The sequence below is a fragment of the Rhamphochromis sp. 'chilingali' genome, assembly GCF_963969265.1.
Source record: "Rhamphochromis sp. 'chilingali' genome assembly, chromosome: 4".
Lineage (NCBI taxonomy): Eukaryota > Metazoa > Chordata > Actinopteri > Cichliformes > Cichlidae > Rhamphochromis > Rhamphochromis sp. 'chilingali'.
This window is the reverse complement of record NC_137948.1, coordinates 1,396,928-1,416,265: the sequence shown is the minus strand read 5'-3', so window position 1 is coordinate 1,416,265 and position 19,338 is coordinate 1,396,928. Positions and strand designations below refer to the sequence as shown.

General features: G+C 46.9%; 1 protein-coding gene across 4 annotated transcripts in view; it reads right to left on the bottom strand.

Moving 5' to 3' along the window:
* The window catches only part of glra3 (glycine receptor, alpha 3), a 54,533-nt gene that overhangs the window by 11,270 nt on the left and 23,925 nt on the right, over positions 1-19,338 (bottom strand). For all 4 annotated transcript variants that reach the window (XR_013971519.1, XR_013971520.1, XM_080881283.1 and 1 more), the window contains exons 4-7: positions 8,957-9,180; positions 8,010-8,092; positions 3,414-3,551; positions 895-1,109 (exon numbers count right to left, since the gene is read on the bottom strand). Coding sequence is in view for 2 of the 4 variants with exons in the window: in XM_080881283.1 (XP_080737409.1) it covers positions 895-1,109; positions 3,414-3,551; positions 8,010-8,092; positions 8,957-9,180 (660 nt within the window). In the remaining 2 variants the exon portion in view is untranslated. The remainder of the gene's footprint in view (positions 1-894; positions 1,110-3,413; positions 3,552-8,009; positions 8,093-8,956; positions 9,181-19,338) is intronic.

The following is a 19,338-nucleotide window of genomic DNA, read 5'->3' as shown; positions in this document are numbered from 1 at the left end:
CCAGATGAGACATTAACATGTATAAACCCCTGTCCAATCGACCAATCACATTCAAAACGTCCCTGGGTCACTGTGTGACCCCCGTGCCTGCAGGCTTTGTGTTGCTCTGCTTCACCAGCTGTCTCCAGAGTGGATGCAGGAGCTTTGTCTGGGCTGTGGTGGAAGCTGCTCTGAATTGTGAGGTTTTACATCATGAACAGCTGAGTGTGTGCTTTTGTTTTTCTGGGGTAGGAACGGCAGCACTTTGTGATGGAGATGTTACTCTGCTGCAGAGCAGCTACACCTCCACAATACCAACTGAAGTGCCAAGCTTCTGCAATGGCTGCACCTAAACCCCGCATGTCAGACTCCATTCAATCATTTAAAAACTCACCTGTTCCACCTAGCCTTTGAAGCAAACTAGTTCGGACTTCCACCCGGTCTGCATTTGTGCTATGTAACTGTAACTGTCACTGTAACTGTAACTAAACCTGTTTATTAACTGTTTTTGTTGCCATTCGTTGGAATCTGCCTTGTGTGAAGCACTTTCATGGACACTTCCCTTTTTAAATGTGCTGTAGAAATAAATACTGATTGAATAATTGAGAGTCTGTGATGGGAAGGAAAAAAAGATGGAATGGTTGGAAGGCTGAGTCTGCCGGAGAGAAGAGAAGACATGGATGCAGCATCACCTCTGCTGGACACGCAGCGGCGGCTGAGGACCGCCTACTGTGAACCGCGTCATCATTACAGCCTCACAACGAACAACATGTCGCGCTAATATTATCCTTCATCTACATGCATTCAGGTAGCAACAGTCCTCACAGTGTGTGCAGCGTGAGGCCTTTTACACACACACACACACACACACACACACACACACACACACACACACACACACACACACACACACACCTTAGGCAGTGAGGTCCTGGAGCCTGAGCTCTGCGTCGTCATGGTGAGGACGGTGGTGATGCCCAGGGCCACGCGGGCCGGTGCGGCGTCCATGTTGATCCAGAAGGAGACCCAGGACAGGATGACGATGAGCAGGGAGGGGATGTACATCTGGATCAGGTAGTAGCCCATCTGACGCTCCAGGTGGAAGCGCACCTCGATGCAGGTGAACTTTCCTGTGACAAAGGAGCGACAGTCACAAACCTGCAGACAGGAAAACTTCAACATAGGCTTTGGCATGAGCGACGGGGGCGAGAGGATACTCCCACCTCGTAGCCGACTCGCTAGCAGCATGGCCGCTTCACCTGTCCCTCGGCCTCCTTTAGCAGTAATGATACTTGTAACATATGTGTACCTGGGGCTTCTGTTTAAGACACCACCAACTTGTTCATGTGTCTAACCGCTTTTACCCACTCGGCGACACACCCGCCGCGGGTCAAACTCTGACTCTGTTCTGCCAAAACAATGTGGGACTCTGTAGTTTTCTCTGGTCCCCTCCCCAATCAGACCAGGAGTGACATGTTTAGCCGCATGTTCTCCTTAAATTGCTGGCTGTCTGAGTGGTGTCCCAGAAACGATGTGGGCTTCATAGATAATTGGCAAACCTTCTGGAGGAAACCTGGTCTTGTTAGGAGAGACGGCATCCATCCCACTTTGGATGGAGCAGCTCTCATTTCTAGAAACATGGACAAATTTATTAAACCCCCCAAAATATGACTATCCAGAGTTGGGACCAGGAAGCAGAGCTGCAGTCTTACACGCCTCTCTGCAGCTTCTCTCCTCCTGCTACCCCCCCAAAAACCCATCTCCATAGAGACTGTGTCAGCTCCCAAAAAGACGAAAAACAAACTAAAAACCAGCAACAAACAACTTAAACATAAACAATTACAAAGAAAGAACAATACAGTATCCACATCTGAACCAAAGAGTAACACAGTGAAATGTGGATTATTAAATATCAGGTCTCTCTCCTCCAAGTCTCTGTTAGTACATGACTTAATAATTGATCAACAAATCGATTTACTCGATTAGCCTGCACTTCGCTCTCGCTCTGCAGGCCTACTTGTTGTTCCTAGAGTATTTAAAAGTAGAATGGGAGGCAGAGCCTTCAGTTTTCAGGCCCCTCTTCTGTGGAACCAGCTTCCAGTTTGGATTCAGGAGACAGACACTATCTCTACTTTCAAGATTAGGCTTCAAACTTTCCTTTTTGCTAAAGCATATAGTTAGGGCTGGACCAGGTGACCCTGAATCCTCCCTTAGTTATGCTGCAATAGATGTAGGCTGCCGGGGATTCCCATGATGCATTGGGTGTTTCCTTTCTCACTCACTATGTATTAACAGACCTCTCTGCATTGAATCATATCTGTTATTAACCTCTGTCTCTCTTCCACAGCATGTCTTTATCCTGTCTTCCTTCTCTCACCCCAACCAATCACAGCAGATGGCCCCGCCCCTCCCTGAGCCTGGTTCTGCCGGAGGTTTCTTCCTGTTAAAAGGGAGTTTTTCCTTCCCACTGTCGCCAAAGTGCTGCTCATAGGGGGTCATATGATTGTTGGGTTTTTTTCTGTATGTGTTATTGTAGGGTCTACCTTACAGACACACGCACGCACACACACACACACACGCACGCACACACACACACACACACACGCACACACACACGCACACACACGCACACGCACACACACACACACACGCACACGCACACACACACGCACACACACACACACACGCACACACACACACACACACACGCACGCACACACACACACGCACACACACACACACACACAGACACACACACACGCACAGACACACACGCACACACACACACACACGCACGCACACACACGCACACACACACACACACGCACGCACACACACACACACACACGCACACACACACGCACACACACGCACACGCACACACACACACACACGCACACGCACACACACACGCACACACACACACACACGCACACACACACACGCACACACACACACGCACGCACACACACACACACACACAGACACACACACACGCACAGACACACACGCACACACACACACACACGCACGCACACACACGCACACACACACACACACGCACGCACACACACACACGCACACACACACACACACACACGCACGCACACACACACACACACACACACACACACACACACGCACGCACGCACACACACACACACACACGCACGCACGCACACACACACACACACACACACACACACACACACACACACACACACACGCACACACGCACGCACACACACACACACGCACACACACTACATCCATGTCTGGTCAGGACCTGCTTTGTCAGTCGGTTTGTTTCTCCCTCACTTTGTTTTTCGACTCGATCCTTGGAGCACAAACGTGACGGATGAAACGTGGCAACCGTTTCATCCTGTGTGCATCTTACCTGCATCCTGATGCTTACGGCAGTGTGTGTGTGTTACCTGTGTTGTAGTGCTTGGTGCAGTATCGGAGGTCTGATTCATCTTTGAGGATGAACTGTGGGAGCGTGAGGCCGTCGGCCACTTGAACAGGTCCGTTCTCCTGCCACTCAAAGATCAGGTCGTTCATGGTGTAGCCGACTGAAACACAGAAATTATGAGAGACAAAAGATTTAAAAAAGGCCACAGAGCACAAGTCTGTGTGTAGTTTGACCATCTTTTGTTCAGATTGTGTCGACTTGTGTTCGCACTCTTGTGTCTGCAGACTGTCGGTGTTTCAGGGCAGCAGGCACGTTTTCCTTCCTCGTGGGGCCCGCACTACGACGGATGCTGAACACACCCAGGGTCTCCATTTATGCAGCTTCAGTGTTTTTAATGTTTTTATTGTTTTTAAATGTGCATCTCTGTGTCGGCATCGTTTCCTCGGTGGTCCTCGGTCTCTGTGTTTCAGCATCACTGTGTTTTTGGTTATTTCCTGTTTTATTTTGAAGGGTACTTTTCTCTCGTGTCTTGTTCTGATTTTTCCCCCTTTGTGACCGTCTGCTGTGTTTTCACCTGTGTCGGCTCACCTGTGCCTCACATGGTAACTGGCCTGGTTCTTGCTCTGTACAACATGCCTCATTTACACGAGCACGATGATTCGTAAATCTCAGATTTTTTCACAACCCAACATAAAAAAAACATCAAATGTTTAAAGTGAAAAAACTATGAGCTCATTTTGAGTTTGGGGGCAGCAACACGTCTCTAAAAGATCTGCAGGGCTGCAACAAGAAGCTGGAAAAGTAGTTCGGACGAGAAAGAAAAAGCTGGAGGAACACTGAGCTGCTAATCAGGCTGTCAGCAGGTCAGTCACATGATCGGGTATAAAAAGAGCGTCTCAGAGGGCCAGAAGTTCTCAGAAACTGCATCCACAAACTGGTTTTCAGAACGATGCTCCTCACTGTGAACATCTCATCGTCATCATGTGGAGGAATCTCTGTGCGCAGAGAAGAAGCCAGATGTGACCGGCGCCATCTCCTCTGGACCAAAGCTCCTTTAAAACTGATCTGAGGTCAGACTCATCCAAACATGGACGCCGCATCCTCGGACTGAAGAGGAGAGCATCCAGCTCATTATCAGCGCTCAGGTCAACGCCTGCAGCTCTGATGTTTAGGGGGCGTGCCTGTGGGACTCACAGCTGGCACATCTGGATACCAAAAAAAGGAGGAAGCAGAGCGAGGACTGCTGAGCTGTGAAAGTCCAGCAGGTGCTCTCCGCAGCTCGCAGACGCTCTCAGACTGATGTTCGAGGACGACGTTTGCAGATCGCTGCAGCCTGTTTTTGTGTCAGCCCTGATTTCCGGCTCTGTTTAGCTTCCTTAGTTTTCCCATCTTTAGGACTCGTGCATCTCATTGGTGCGTCCCGTCCTCAGCACACAGGACACTGGATGTTTTTAGATAGAGCTCACGGCCAAACACACCACCAGCACAGATATCACCACACACATCAGAGAGGCACTGCAACGTGCCCGAGGACGGGCCAGAGATGGCTGGATGATGCAGGAGGCTTGATGTTAATGCAAACAGATGCCGTGATATTATTCTTGTTTTCACACATGCGTCTTATATCCAGCTTTCAGTGGCCCCTCTTCTTCTGTGTCCGGGTGAAGGCAGAGGGAGAGCGGAAGCCACGTATGAATTATTATTGTACATTATTGTACATTATTGTACTTTATTGAGCCCCGTGGGGAAATTGCTCTCTGCATTTAACCCATTCACTCAGTGAAGCAGTGGGCAGCCATTGGGCGCCCGGGGAGCAGTGTGTAGGGACGGTACCTTGCTCAGGGGTACCTCAGGGTAGCTGTTAAGGGGAATCGAACCCCCGACCTTCCGATCATGGGGCAACCACTCTACCTACTGAGCTATCCCTGCCCCAATGCGTGCGGTCGGAGCGCTGCGGGGCTCTTCGGCGAGCGCAGGAAGCAGCTGGTATGTGCTGGTGCAAGCCTGCAGCCATGCACAGAAAGAATGAGTTCATCCTGCTTCTTAAGCTTCGGCTGAAAGTGCGTGAAAAGTGTTTGCATGTTAAAAAAGAGAAAAACAGAGGAGGCCTGCAGCCTTCCACACGAGCATCTGTGCTCGGCTCGGGATGCTTTTAAATCTTACGACGGCCTCCGGTGGCAGCGGCGGCCGTGACTGTCGACTCGCTGCACTTACAAGCTCGGCTGGTCCCGGACGCGACCTGAACAGGGTCAGGCTGCAACCACAGCCTCCAATTATGTTTCACGGAACGAGACATAAACCTGGACCGAGGACTTTCTGTCCTCGAACACGGACCACGTCACGACTCATTTCCTCTGCATGCCAGTATGTCCTGATGCGTCCTTATGGTTCGTCTGACATCAGGGAGCAGCAATGCAAATAATCTGTGCGTGTCTGTGTGTGCGTGTGCTTACGTCTCAGTGTGTGTGTGTTTCTATGTGTGTGTATGTGGGTCAGAGAGGACTGGAACTACCAGTGAAGATGAATAAGCTCTTCGAGGGCTGTGTCCCAGAGGCCAGGCCTCTGATTGGGCAGACGATGGATTCGTCATCATAACTGTATCAACATCATTAAACACGACTGCTTCCTTAAAAAGATATGCTGCTAAAATATGTTCCCATGGAGGGAGACTAAATATACTTCAGGATGGATGAATGAATCTCTTCTTCATCCAGCTTTCTGGAGCATCATCCGCACGACATCAACAGATTCTGAAATCATGGTATTGTTTGCAGCACGGACTTCCTGCGTGTGCAGGCAGCACACGTCTGAACAGAAGCAGCGTGCTACATATTCAGAGTCACGCACCGAGCCTCTGTGGGCGCGGAGACGGATCGGAGGAGACGTATCGCTGGGATATGGAATATACATGTTCACGCGGAGCAGAAACACGACAGGCGGCGGCGGCGGGCGGGGGGCTGCTGTATGTTTAAGCACACAGCTTTAACCCGAGGAACTTCCCTCTCCATGACAGAAGTCTTAATCCACACTCGGGCTGCTTTTATCTGTCTGTGAGGGGGGGATTTAAACATTATCTACACGGATCAGAGTTTTAATCTCATTCTGAGCCTCGCTGGGAATGACTGCCGCTGTAATTAGCTCCTGTCTATCTCTGCAAATTCACAGCGGCCCAGAGCCGCAGCCTCTGAAGCATCTCCCATCAGCTGGTCAGAAAGTTTAGCTGATCCAGCCGCAGCACACGTCTGCTTCAGAATCAAGGCGACGGCCGACAGGAGAGCAGACCCTGCTAACAGCTCCCCAAATGGCTCTTTAAATGTCAGCTGCATTTTGGCTCATGGTCCATTTAAGGTGGACTGTGACCAAGTAGAAACCCATCCCATCACGGACGCTGTGTCCTCTGGACTGAGGATGAGGAACCATCTGGCTTACTGTCAGTTCAAAGATGGTCCTCCAGATGGTAAAGAGGGAGGGGTGCAGTAGTCCACATGGCAGGGGGAACTTGTTCATCCATGGAGCAAACAGGCTCTTTAAATGTCAGCTGCATTCTGGCACCAAGAAAGCGATCTGTTAGTGTTTTCCTGTATTCGTGTAGGGATTCATCTCCCACCGAGGAAACCTTCAAAATGTGTCGCAGGCGAGTTCAGAGTTTGTTCTGTGGACGTGTGAAGGTTGGTGTGACACAGGAGGATGCTGGGATACAGAGAGAGATGCAGGCAGGTGAAGAAGAAGCATCTCCGCGTACGTATGAACACACGTGTGGCAGAACGACACGGCTTGTCAGCTGCAGTTTGGCTGCTGATGTGAAGACGAGGACTCTGTTTTCCCAGGTGTGCCTGAAGGAGTCGCGGGGCACAGCTGCAACAACGAGCTTGACTTGGAGTCAAAGACCCCGCCCCATCACCAGCCGCCCTGTCGTGTTGTGACCATAAATTTTAAATGTTCACATGTGACCGAGTCGCAGCTCCTCGATGATGCATCCTTCTCTGCACCTTGACCATAACATTGCATCTCCTGCAGTTTTGCATTGACGGTGGATATTTAACTGCCCTTCTAATTGTTGGTGGTGTAGTGGTTAGCACATTTACCCGGCAAGCTCAAGTCACCGGTTTGATTCCAGGTAGTGACACTAATCGCATCAGATGTAAAAACGCTGCCAAACCAAAAATCTGGAGCTGAAAAGAGCTTCTTTGTAATTAAGAACGGAGCTCAATGGCTCACAGCCTGAATGAAAGGTGTTTCTTAACCCTTTAACCCAGGGGTGTCCAACTCCAGGCCTTGAGGGCCGGTGTCCAACTCCAGGCCTCGAGGGCCGGTGTCCTGCAGGTTTTAGATGTGTCCGTGATCCAACACAGCTGATTTAAACGGCTAAATGACCTCCTCAACATGTCTTGAAGTTCTCCAGAGGCCTGGTAATGAACTAATCATGTGATTCAGGTGTGAAGACCCAGGGTGAGATCTAAAACCTGTAGGACACCGGCCCTCGAGGCCTGGAGTTACCCACGCCTGCTTGAAACCCTTTCCGTCACCGGCGACAGGTTAGGGTTTAAAGGGTTAAAGACACACTGTACATCGTTCATACTGAAAGTGCTGCGAGTGTGTACAGTCATGCAGTACTTACAGCTCTCCAGCTGCATGATGCACGTCTGAACATCCATCGGGAAGTTTTTTAGATCCATGGGACACGACAGAGTTAACGTTAGCCTGAAAAGAAAGAGAGGAGACACTGAAGACCGAGACCGTGGGTTCAAAGTCACAGACATCGTAACATGTCAGTTTATATCAATGTGCCACCTGCACTGTTGGAACCAAGAGGATACCCGATAATATCAGACTTTATACATCAAAATATTCAGAAACGAGATCCCACTCTGACAAACTTACAGAACCACTGTCAGCATCTAATGTTTAAATCCTAAAGCAGGCACATGAAGACCTTCTCTCTTTGACTCACGATGGACGTAAAAAGTTCCACTAAACCCAAAAATGAAGAATAAATGTTTAATCGGAGCTCATATTATAACATTTGCAAGTCAGATTAGTCAAATGAATAAATGCGGTCCAGTGTTTAAACGCGACGAGCTAGCAGTGAGAAAACAGTGTGAGGCCAGAGGACATGTGGCGAGGCAGCAGCGAGCTCAAATCAGAACATTTCTGAAGATCAGCCTAAAACTGCTCCAAAGTTTGGACCTGTTCATTAACTAACCTGTAAAGCACTTTACTTTCACATATCAAAGACTTACATTTAGCACCATGAAGTCTGAGGCGATGGACTTAAACCCAACAACAGGAAGATATTCTAAACATTTTTATATCAGTGACCTGATTAAATAGACACGACTGCAGACGTGCATATATTCATTCTGCAGATGCGTCTTCCTCGGTATCTCAGAGTTCGCTGCGTGCCTCTGGCTATGAAAGCATGCATGCATGTATGTACACTGCACACGGATCCTTGGTTTCATGCATAAAGGAGCTTGTACCTTCAAATTACAGGAAATAAACAGAAGTCAGAGTGACATGACTCCATGTGTTACGAAGGTTTTTCTTAACCGTGCTGCTGCTCACCTTATAGAGTACAAAACATTGCCGTTCTTGAATATCCTGAGCAGTTTGTTGTCTGTGGTGACTTCGTGGAAGTGGGCTCCCTTCTCGTTGGCGAAGAACAGATCCGGTTTCCATATGGAGTCTAACATAGAGGGATCCAGGTCCAGAGAGTCATCGGGGTATTCGGAATACGCCAGCCTGGGATCGTTCCACTGCTGACGGAGGAAGATGTTCACTCGGTAGTCCTGCAGACACACAACATAACACGACTAAGTCACACATAGAGAAGCACATGCGACTGTCAGAAACGTAAAAATAAATAACCACAGAGATCATTTACACGAGAACAGGAGGAGAAACTATACAGTTGTCCCTCGTGACCACGTGGAAACCATCCTGTGGCCTGACTGACTGGAAATCAAGGATACCGCGTTCTCCAGACTGATGAGGAGGCGAACATCCAGCTTGTTATCAGGTCAAAGATAACAAGGAAGACGTTAGTCCACGTCCACGAAGCCCCATCAAAGCTCTGATGCTCTGAAGGCAGCTGATGGAATCTTTTTTCAGCGAGAGACTCAAATCCAACAGCGAGTGAGTCTATAGAGTCTAAACTGGCCTGCAGCGCTGACGTGTTAGGGAATGAAAAGCATGACAAAGGAGGCCCTGCATATTGTTGCATTTCCCCTGACACACAGATATGCATGCTCGTGTTGTCTGAACAGGACAAGTTCCCTGAACATGTTCTCACAGGGCGGATATAAATTGGGCTACGTGTCGTTTCACAGAAGTCCTGGAACCTGATTCGTATACTCAATCACTGAACCCGTCATATTTTTATCCTGACTGAAAGGCTTGAGGTGTACACAGATGAGACAGAGGCCTGTAATCAATTATAGACCTGTGCATCAGCTGTGCTGGAGGATAGCGTGATGCAAACATGTCAGTGAACACGTGTTCATGCACAGGCACACCTTATAGGCGGCTGACGCCTCGTTACTCCCATCAGTATACGCAGGCATGAGCGTGCAGCAATGTGACTGCTTCAGCCTTGAAGGGTCCTCGAGGCGACTCCTTTCTTACAGCTCAGTCGAAGCGCAAAAACAGCAGCAGCAACAAGTTATATTTTTAATGCTTTGGACAGGAAGTAGCGTTGCCCTGTTTGCTGCTGTGAAGACTCAGAGATGATAGTTGGAGTGACTACAGGGGCCACAGCTTGGTTCAGTGTGTTTGTACAGATGGATGTAAATCAAGTTCCTGTAAGGAATCCCACAAGGCTCAATTTTAGGCCCTGTTTTATTTCCATGTCTACAGCTAAAGTGCACCTTTAAACAGATGGCGCCACACTCGACTGGGCTCCAGCCAGCCTACCTAGAGATGAAAGAAGTAAAAGTAAATGAAAAATGGTCTTTGAAGGAACGGTGAAAAGAATGGGCAAATTCATCAAGTCAAACCATCACATCCTTTACTCTGTGACTCACAAACTCTTATGTGACATCGTTAATCTTCCAGAGACATCTGATCACAGCAGGGATCCCATGGAAGCATTAAAAATATATAAGATAACTAATTCATTATCAACAACCATATTTCTTGGGTTGGGTATCAACACCAACAACGACCGCATCAGGCAATATAAAAGAAGGAGCTGGGGTGGACGTGGGTTGCAAAGTGGCTTGCAGGGAGGTGTGCAGCAGCTTTGGAGAGGCTAAAGCAGTTTGGTCAATCTGATATCCTTGTGTCAGTGTTGTTTATGCACCAACATTGGATCTGACCAATCACCTGCAGATGTCCACTCAGGAAAGAAAATCTAACAAAGAGGGTGGTTAGGGTGTGACTGTGTTTCCATGTCCCAGAACTATGGCATCACTACAGTGTGATTGGTCACTTTAACCTGGACCAACATCAGTGATGATGATCCAGGAACAACACCAACACGACGACATCAGATCAAGTTGTTCAGCTGAGCACTCAGATCAGCTGATCTGCTGGGATAACAGCTGGAGACCCCACAGGGGAGTTTGCATGACTCAGCAGGATCCTTCCTCTTTTCCTAAGGACGCAGTTTAGTGAAGGAACCAGCTCCATTTGTCTGTTGGAGGATTTTTTTGGAAGGTTTAACGCTCCACGAGGATAAGAGCAGCACAGCCATCTGCAGGAAACACGACTGTTTGGTCCCTCGATGGTGAAGCGAGTGCCCCGATGACACTATCACTCCAATGCACGACAGCTCCATAGAAAATTCCCAGAATGCACTGTAAAAGGCAGTGAGCATCACCGCTCGCCGTGCTCACTGAGTGGAAGTGACATCACTGCTCTTCCACTTCAGCAGAGCTCGGGCGGAGCTGGAGTCGCTGTGCAGCGAGCGCACATGTGGCTGATGAAACTAACTCAAGCAGCGTCGATGCTTCTGAACGCGCTGCTTTTATTTCACGAGCTGCGACTTCTCCTCAGACGTGTCGCAGGGCCCAAACCCACAACAGCCCTGCCACAGCTTCAGCTTAGACATTTCAGATCGTTGTGTAGCCTACCGACATACAACAGGAGGGCAAGGTGCACCTAAGTGAAACCCAGATCAGACCCCCACTGTAGGACAGCAGAGTAAGAAGGTGGATAAAAGTGGAGCGAGGGCAGAGCTGTGCGGATATTACATTTCACAGGTGACTTATTCTGCACCGCTGCATCACATTTGCAGTCGTAGGAGAGCGAACGTCATGATCACGGCTCCCAGGGAGTCATGTTGCAGATTCATTGGTGTCTCAGCGCTCACTGACGCAGGACTCAGGAAATACTATTCACTGTGCAGCGATGCAGTGGCTGACCCGGGGCGATCCTGCACGCTCTCACACTCCTGATCTCTGCTGGCAGCCAGAGAGTCCTGCATCTGTTCAGCTATCAATTATTTTAGCTTTCACGCAGTATTTGCACCATGCGTGAAACACAGAACCTTTCTTTCATAGTCCTGTTTCAAAATCCTTCCCGGTACACACTCGCCCCATGCTTTAAGTATTTACTGCAGTCTAATGAAGGAGAGGGGAAGGTAAACAAATGCAACACATTAGTTTGAGTTTGCATTTTTTTAAATGCTTCAAAACGGATCAAATAATGAGCAGTTTTGGTGTTAATAGTCTCCTTGCAAAAGTAGAGTTAATTTTACTCTAAGCAGAGTCACATTCTTTTAATGTAACTCTGAGGTGTAAAATGATAGTAGTTAAAATCGAGTGTTAAAAATGAGTGTTTCTCTGTCAAATCTGGAGGTGTTACAATGGAAACATTAACTCTTGACCTCTTAACTCTGAACTCCTACAGGGGCTATGACACCAACAGAGTAAATTCACAGACTCCGCCCCCAGCGCGGCTCCAATCGAAGCTGAAGTGAAGCCGTTTCAGAACATTTTGCTCTACATATTTGAGTTGTTTGCCATGCTTGGTAAGTCATTTTTTCAAAGATTGTTTCAATTATTATTATGAGCTTTTACTTCTGTGGCTCTTTGGAGTTGAGACAAAGCTGTGTGAAAGGCATTAGCCATGTTGCTCGCTGATAGCATAATATTCTGTTTTAGCTAGCTGAAAGGTATTGTTTGCGGGCAAATACCACAGCCTTGAAAAAAAGCTTGCATGTGAATTTTCAGTCAAACTTTTGGTCAAACACACCTAAAACAATGTCTAGAATGTGAAATGTTGGTATAATGGTGCTACTTGAAGCCTGAAAACGATCGCCCATAAAAAAAAACGAGCAAACAGCAGTAGCTGACGTCCTGACTGGATTCTACGTTAGCATAGATCCCTCCAGAGTTTTGTGCACACGGTTTAGGTAAAAATGAAAAAGGTTGAGGTTTTACATTTAGTTCAGTATTACCTGTTGCCTGTGTCTTTGTCTTTTGGGAAAATACTTTACACAAGTAATGGCTCAAAGAGGATTCCTTTTTTTTTTTTACTGTGCTGCAATTGTTTACTGGATTATTTGTGCCGTTAATTAGTGTCAACTAATTTTTATTCAATCTCTGCACAGGATATGCTTGTGAAGATGGAATATGGGGGAGAGCAGAAGTGCGTTGCAGTTCCACAAAGGGATGAATGAAGGACATGCATATTGTATTGAAGAAATAACTGATGAGAATGCTGTTATTTGCATTTACCATGTCAGACCTTTTGATAAACACAATTCTAATGAAAGTGAGAACACGTGTACTGTTACATCTTTCAGAAAATGTTTTGAAATTGTGGTGCACAGTTCAGAATAAATGTTTTTCAAAAACCATTGCATCTTTTTAGTAAATGTTTATTTCCAAAAGAAATTTCTAGAAGTTCAGAACAGTAAAATTCCTGCTTTTTAGAATGAATTAGAAGATAACTCTTACGTAGTTAAACTAAAATACTCTTTGAGAGTTAATATATAAACTCTTAACACCAAGTGTTAAATTATCAACTCCAGACAGATTTGGTGTTTAACACTAAATCAGAGTTAACGTACCAACTCTCCAAAAAGAGTTAAATTAACACTCTCTGGTGTGGACCCATATAGACACTTTAATAGTGTTGAAATCAAATCCGACAGTGTTAATTTGGACATGCTGGATTTGCTGTGTAGTAGTGTTAGTCCGCTGTAAATGTGTCGGCTGTTGTCACGAATCACAGGAAAATTCCCAGAGGACGTCGTTCTCATCGCGTGTTTAAGCTCACTGCTTTGGTTTCTCTGAGACTGAAATGTGCAAACATACATGGAAATGCAGCAAATCAGGCAAAAGCAGTGTGTGTCCAAGTCTAACGAGCTGTAAAGTGAGCGTTTGGTGTGAACACCTTTATCCTTCAGCACAGACTGAACTCTGAGTATCTCCAGGAAAAGTTCTTCAGGCTTCTTGAAGGACATTCAAAGCATTTCTTTAGGTGTTCCTGCCTTTAGCGCTGCTGCTCCAGCACCACCTCTGGTCCCAGAGCTCCGTCCACAGTCCTTGCTTCAGATATTTAAGAAATGTGGTGCGATCGGCTAATAATTCAAACATTTTAAAACCAATAATCCTGGGCATATTTAAAAGGACAAAGCACATGTGCTCCCTTTGTCCACACAGTCATCTGTCTGCGACAGCAGGGAGCTGCTCTGAGTGAAATCTTCACCCAACCAACAGGTAACAGAAGCTACGTCCACCCGTCCACCTCTGCAGCCAGCACACCCACTGGAAACGCATGCTTAAGATAAGCTGTGGGTGTTTACTGCACCCAAGCGACCAAAACTGAAGCATTCAAGCACATTAAGGGGTCGGCTGTAAACCGACGCACAGGTGCACAAAAACCTTCTCACACAGGGTTTAACTGAAAAAGGTTCCAGTGAGGACAACCATCATCATGTCTCTCTGTGCAGACACGCACACACACACACACACACACACACACACACACACGCACACACACACACACACACACACTGTGGATTAAAGAGGATGGAGAGACTGAGTGAACAAATAAAAAACTGTTTAACAAAAGTAAATCTGTTTATCAGAGATAGCGTGGAGCCGAGTGAGCCAACCTGGCTCTAAGCCCTGTGTGTGTGAGTGTGTGTGTGTGTGTGTGTTTGTGTGTGTGTGTGTGAGTGCGTGTGTTTGTGTGTGTGTGTGTGTGTGCGTGTGTTTGTGTGTGTGTGTGTGTGTGCGTGTGTGTGTGTGTGTGTGTGTGTGTGAGAGTGTGTGCGTGAGTGTGTGTGTGTGTGTGTGTGCGTGTGTGTGTGTGTGTGTGTGTGTGTGTGTGTGTGCGTGCGTGCGCACGTACAGTATGTGTGGTACTGTGTGTTAAAAAAATCACTCTGGAGCTCTGATCCTCTGTCTGATGTGATGCTAAAACTGTTTTGGGGGAAAAGTGTGTTAAACAAAGAAAAGGTGTTACAAACACTGACTCGTTGCCATTAAACTGATGTTTCTCTGAAAGGTACTTTTTATAAATTCCTGCATTTAAAATCGTTTAAACCCTAAAAATGAACTAAAGCTGCTAAAAGAATGTGAGCTTTGACTTTTTGTCCAGGACTTGAAGACACATCAGCTGAAGTTAAACTGGTGCTGACCCGGGCATTTTTAGCAAATAGTACCACATATTTTTATTTATTAAAGGTGTGTTTATAATTTCATAACTCCAAAATAGATGTTTTCATGAATATAAGAGTGCTTATTAAGAGTTTTCATGTTTAAAGATTGATCGGCTGTACTGATCAGTGGGGTGTACGTGTGTCAGATCTCTATCAGACCTCCACAGCCCCTCGGATGGATGAGTGCTACATCAGGACATGTTTGATGTGCTTCTAGGATTCCTGACAGCGTGCCCTTTAAGATGTGAACAATTATTATTGTTGTTGTTGCAGCTATTATTTCTGAAGTAGCTTTACTCTTTTTTCCACACAAATCATTTCCATCTTATCTGCTCTGCATAGTTTGCTTTTACCTATATTTGGTACTCATTCATCCATCCATCCATCCATCCATCCATCATCCATCCATCCATCCATCCATCATCATCATCCATCCATCCATCCATCATCCATCAATCCATCCATCATCATCCATCCATCCATCCATCCATCCATCATCCATCATCCATCAATCCATCCATCATCATCCATCCATCCATCCATCATCATCCATCATCCATCCACCCATCATCCATCCATCCATCCATCATCCATCCATCAATCATCATCCATCCATCCATCCATCCATCCATCCACCCATCATCCACCCATCCATCCATCATCCATCCATCAATCATCATCATCCATCCATCCATCCATCATCCATCAATCCATCCATCCATCCATCCATCCATCCATCCATCATCATCCATCCACCCATCATCCATCCATCCATCCATCATCCATCCATCCATCATCATCCATCATCCATCCACCCATCATCCATCCATCCATCCATCATCCATCCATCCATCATCATCATCCATCCATCCATCCATCCATCCATCCATCCATCCATCCATCATCATCATCCATCCATCCATCCATCATCCATCAATCCATCCATCCATCATCATCCATCATCCATCCACCCATCATCCATCCATCCATCCATCCATCCATCCATCATCATCATCCATCCATCCATCCATCCATCCATCCATCCATCCATCCATCATCATCATCCATCCATCCATCCATCCATCATCCATCAATCCACCCATCATCATCCATCCATCCATCCATGCATCATCCATCCATCCATCCATCCATCCATCCATCCATCCATCATCATCCATCATCCATCCATCATCCATCCATCATCATCCATCCATCCATCCATCCATCATCATCCATCCATCCATCCATCATCCATCCATCCATCATCCATCCACCCATCATCCATCCATCCATCCATCATCCATCCATCCATCATCATCCATCCATCCATCCATCATCATCCATCCATCCATCCATCCATCCATCCATCATCCATCCACCCATCATCCATCCATCCATCCATCATCCATCCATCCATCATCATCCATCCATCCATCCATCCATCCATCCATCCATCATCATCCATCCATCCATCCATCCATCATCCATCCATCCATCATCATCCATCCATCCATCCATCCATCATGCATCCATCCATCCATCCATCCATCAACCCAACCATCCATCCATCCATCCATCATGCATCCATCAACCCATCCATCCATCCATTCTTTAAAGCTGTGCAGAGTCTTTGAGCAGGAAAAAGAATCTGGAGTCCTGGGACTGAAGGACGGGCCAATTCAAAGTCCCGCTGAATGCTGCTGATCAGATCTGGGATTTAGTGGATTCAACAATGGATCGCACCAAAGTTTCATTAGAAATTAGGCTCTAGGAACAGCTGGGAAGTCTTCAATATTCAATAGCAAAAGAATACTGATATCAAGGAAAATGAGGCCTTAAAAATAGATATTATTCTTTGGTTATCATGTGTGAATAAGGACATTTTAGTAGTTTCAGTTTATCATACTAATAAATAGTAATATAGCTGTTGTTTTAAACAACTGTTTGACAGATTTCTAAAATATTTAAGTAATGGATGCATGCATGGATGGAAGGATGGATGGATGGATGGATGGATGATGGATGCATGATGGATGGATGGTTGGGTTGATGGATGGATGGATGGATGGATGGTTGGGTTGATGGATGGATGAATGGATGGATGGATGGATGGGGTGATGGATGGATGCATGATGGATGGATGGATGGGTTGATGGATGGATGGATGGATGGATGGTTGGGTTGATGGATGGATGAATGGATGGATGGGGTGATGGATGCATGATGGATGGATGGGTTGATGGATGCATGATGGATGCATGATGGATGGATGGATGGATGGATGCATGATGGATGGATGGATGGATGATGGATGGATGGATGGATGGATGGATGCATGATGGATGGATGGATGGATGATGGATGGATGGATGCATGCATGATGGATGGATGGATGGATGGATGATGGATGGATGGATGGATGGATGCATGATGGATGGATGGATGGATGATGATGGATGGATGGATGGATGGATGGATGGATGCATGATGGATGGATGGATGGATGGATGATGGATGGATGGATGGATGCATGATGGATGGATGGATGGATGGATAGATGGATGATGGATGGATGGATGGATGGTGGATGGATGCATGATGGATGGATGGATGGATGATGGATGGATGGATGGATGCATGATGGATGGATGGATGGATGATGCATGGACGTCTGCTTTTACTCACACTGGAGACTTTGTCAGACTCTGATCTCTGCCTGAAGGTCAGCAGTGGACTTCCTTCTGTCTCTACTATTTAAATTCTTGAGTTTCCTGACATCTGCCTCCGTCAGCCTGCGTTTGCCGCCTCGTCCTCGGTGCATTCTCTAAGTACTCGTCTCTCCATCGACTCTGAAGTGTACTCGACCGCACAGCGAGGACACTTCATGTCTCACGCTGTTAGTCTCAGAGAGCGTCCAGCATCACGACGCGCTGTAACGTCCACCCTCTCCTTTACAGTCACTTCTCTTTTTACTGCTCGGAACAAGAGCGAGACGTCTCAACCTGAATTCATTATAAGTTTTCTTTAGTAATGAAAGACTATTTATCACTAATTCAACCACATTTTTATGCTTTTTTAAAATGCATGGAAACAACAGCAATAATTATATTTTAGAATCAAAAACATTATTTAGATTGACGAGTCTGGACATGCTCTTGGATCCACTGTTTCAGAAATATAAAGAGTGATTTCGGTAATTACCAATAATATTGATTTAGGGCAGCTGTGACATGTTTGATGAACTTTATTGACAGCGATCCAAAGACAAACTGGGCACTTTGGGTTCAGATGTACCGGTGCTGAAGGCCTACATGTTCCTAGAAATGCAGATGCTGAACTTTTCAGTATGAACGTGTTTACGGTCCTCATCAGTGCGATCACCGCCCTCCCAGTTTCTGCTCCAGTTATCGTTCTGGGGTTCTTAGCAGAGGTGGGCGTGTTCAGACGGTTAGCGCTCAGCTGTGTGAAAGGAGCGATGGTTGAATCCTGACCTGACGTATGGCTGCCCTGTCTTCTTCCTCTTTACGGATACCAGATTAAACTGTGCTTGACCACGCCCCCCATCAGCTGATTTTAGATCTAACGCTTTCACGTCCAGGGAGCGTGGTGTCCTAGCGCCACATGTGAAGAGGACAGACGCGATAAAAGGTCTAGAAACTCAACGAGTCCACATAAAAAAATAAAAATGTGTTGATCAGAAGGTCACATATCACGGAGGTGGACAGTCTGGTTCTTGCCCCTGCTGTGAGGGTGGATGATGCTGTTATCTACCTGTTGCAGCGTGCTCAGTCTCACCTGGGTGGCACTGGTGGCTCGGTGAGAATCATGTTTTTTTAGTTTTCCAGTGTCTTCAATGTCCAACCACTTCCTAACACTCCAGCGACCCAAACATTGAATCATGCTCGCTGGTGACCCTGCAGAGGCTCGCTGTATTACTGGTGGGCAGGAGTCAGAGTGCAGAGAGCTGCTGAGGAGCTCGGTGGAGACGTCCATCAGAAATCACCTTCTCCTGAATGTCAGGAGGACAAAAGAGAACGTGGTCGCCTTCCAGAGGAAAACAACTGCGACTAACACTGTGAAAACATGGGTGAGGAGCTGGAACCATTACTGGCATCTGAGTCAGCTAAGGTCAGAGGTCACTGAACAAACTGCTCTCCATCAGGGAAAACATCACAGCTGCTCCCCTCCTCATGACCGAGGCAGCCACAGAGCTTCAATCATCCTCACTGCAATAAACCATACAGTGACAGGTGAACACACACACACACACACACACACACACACACACACACACACACACACACACACACACACACACACACACACACACACA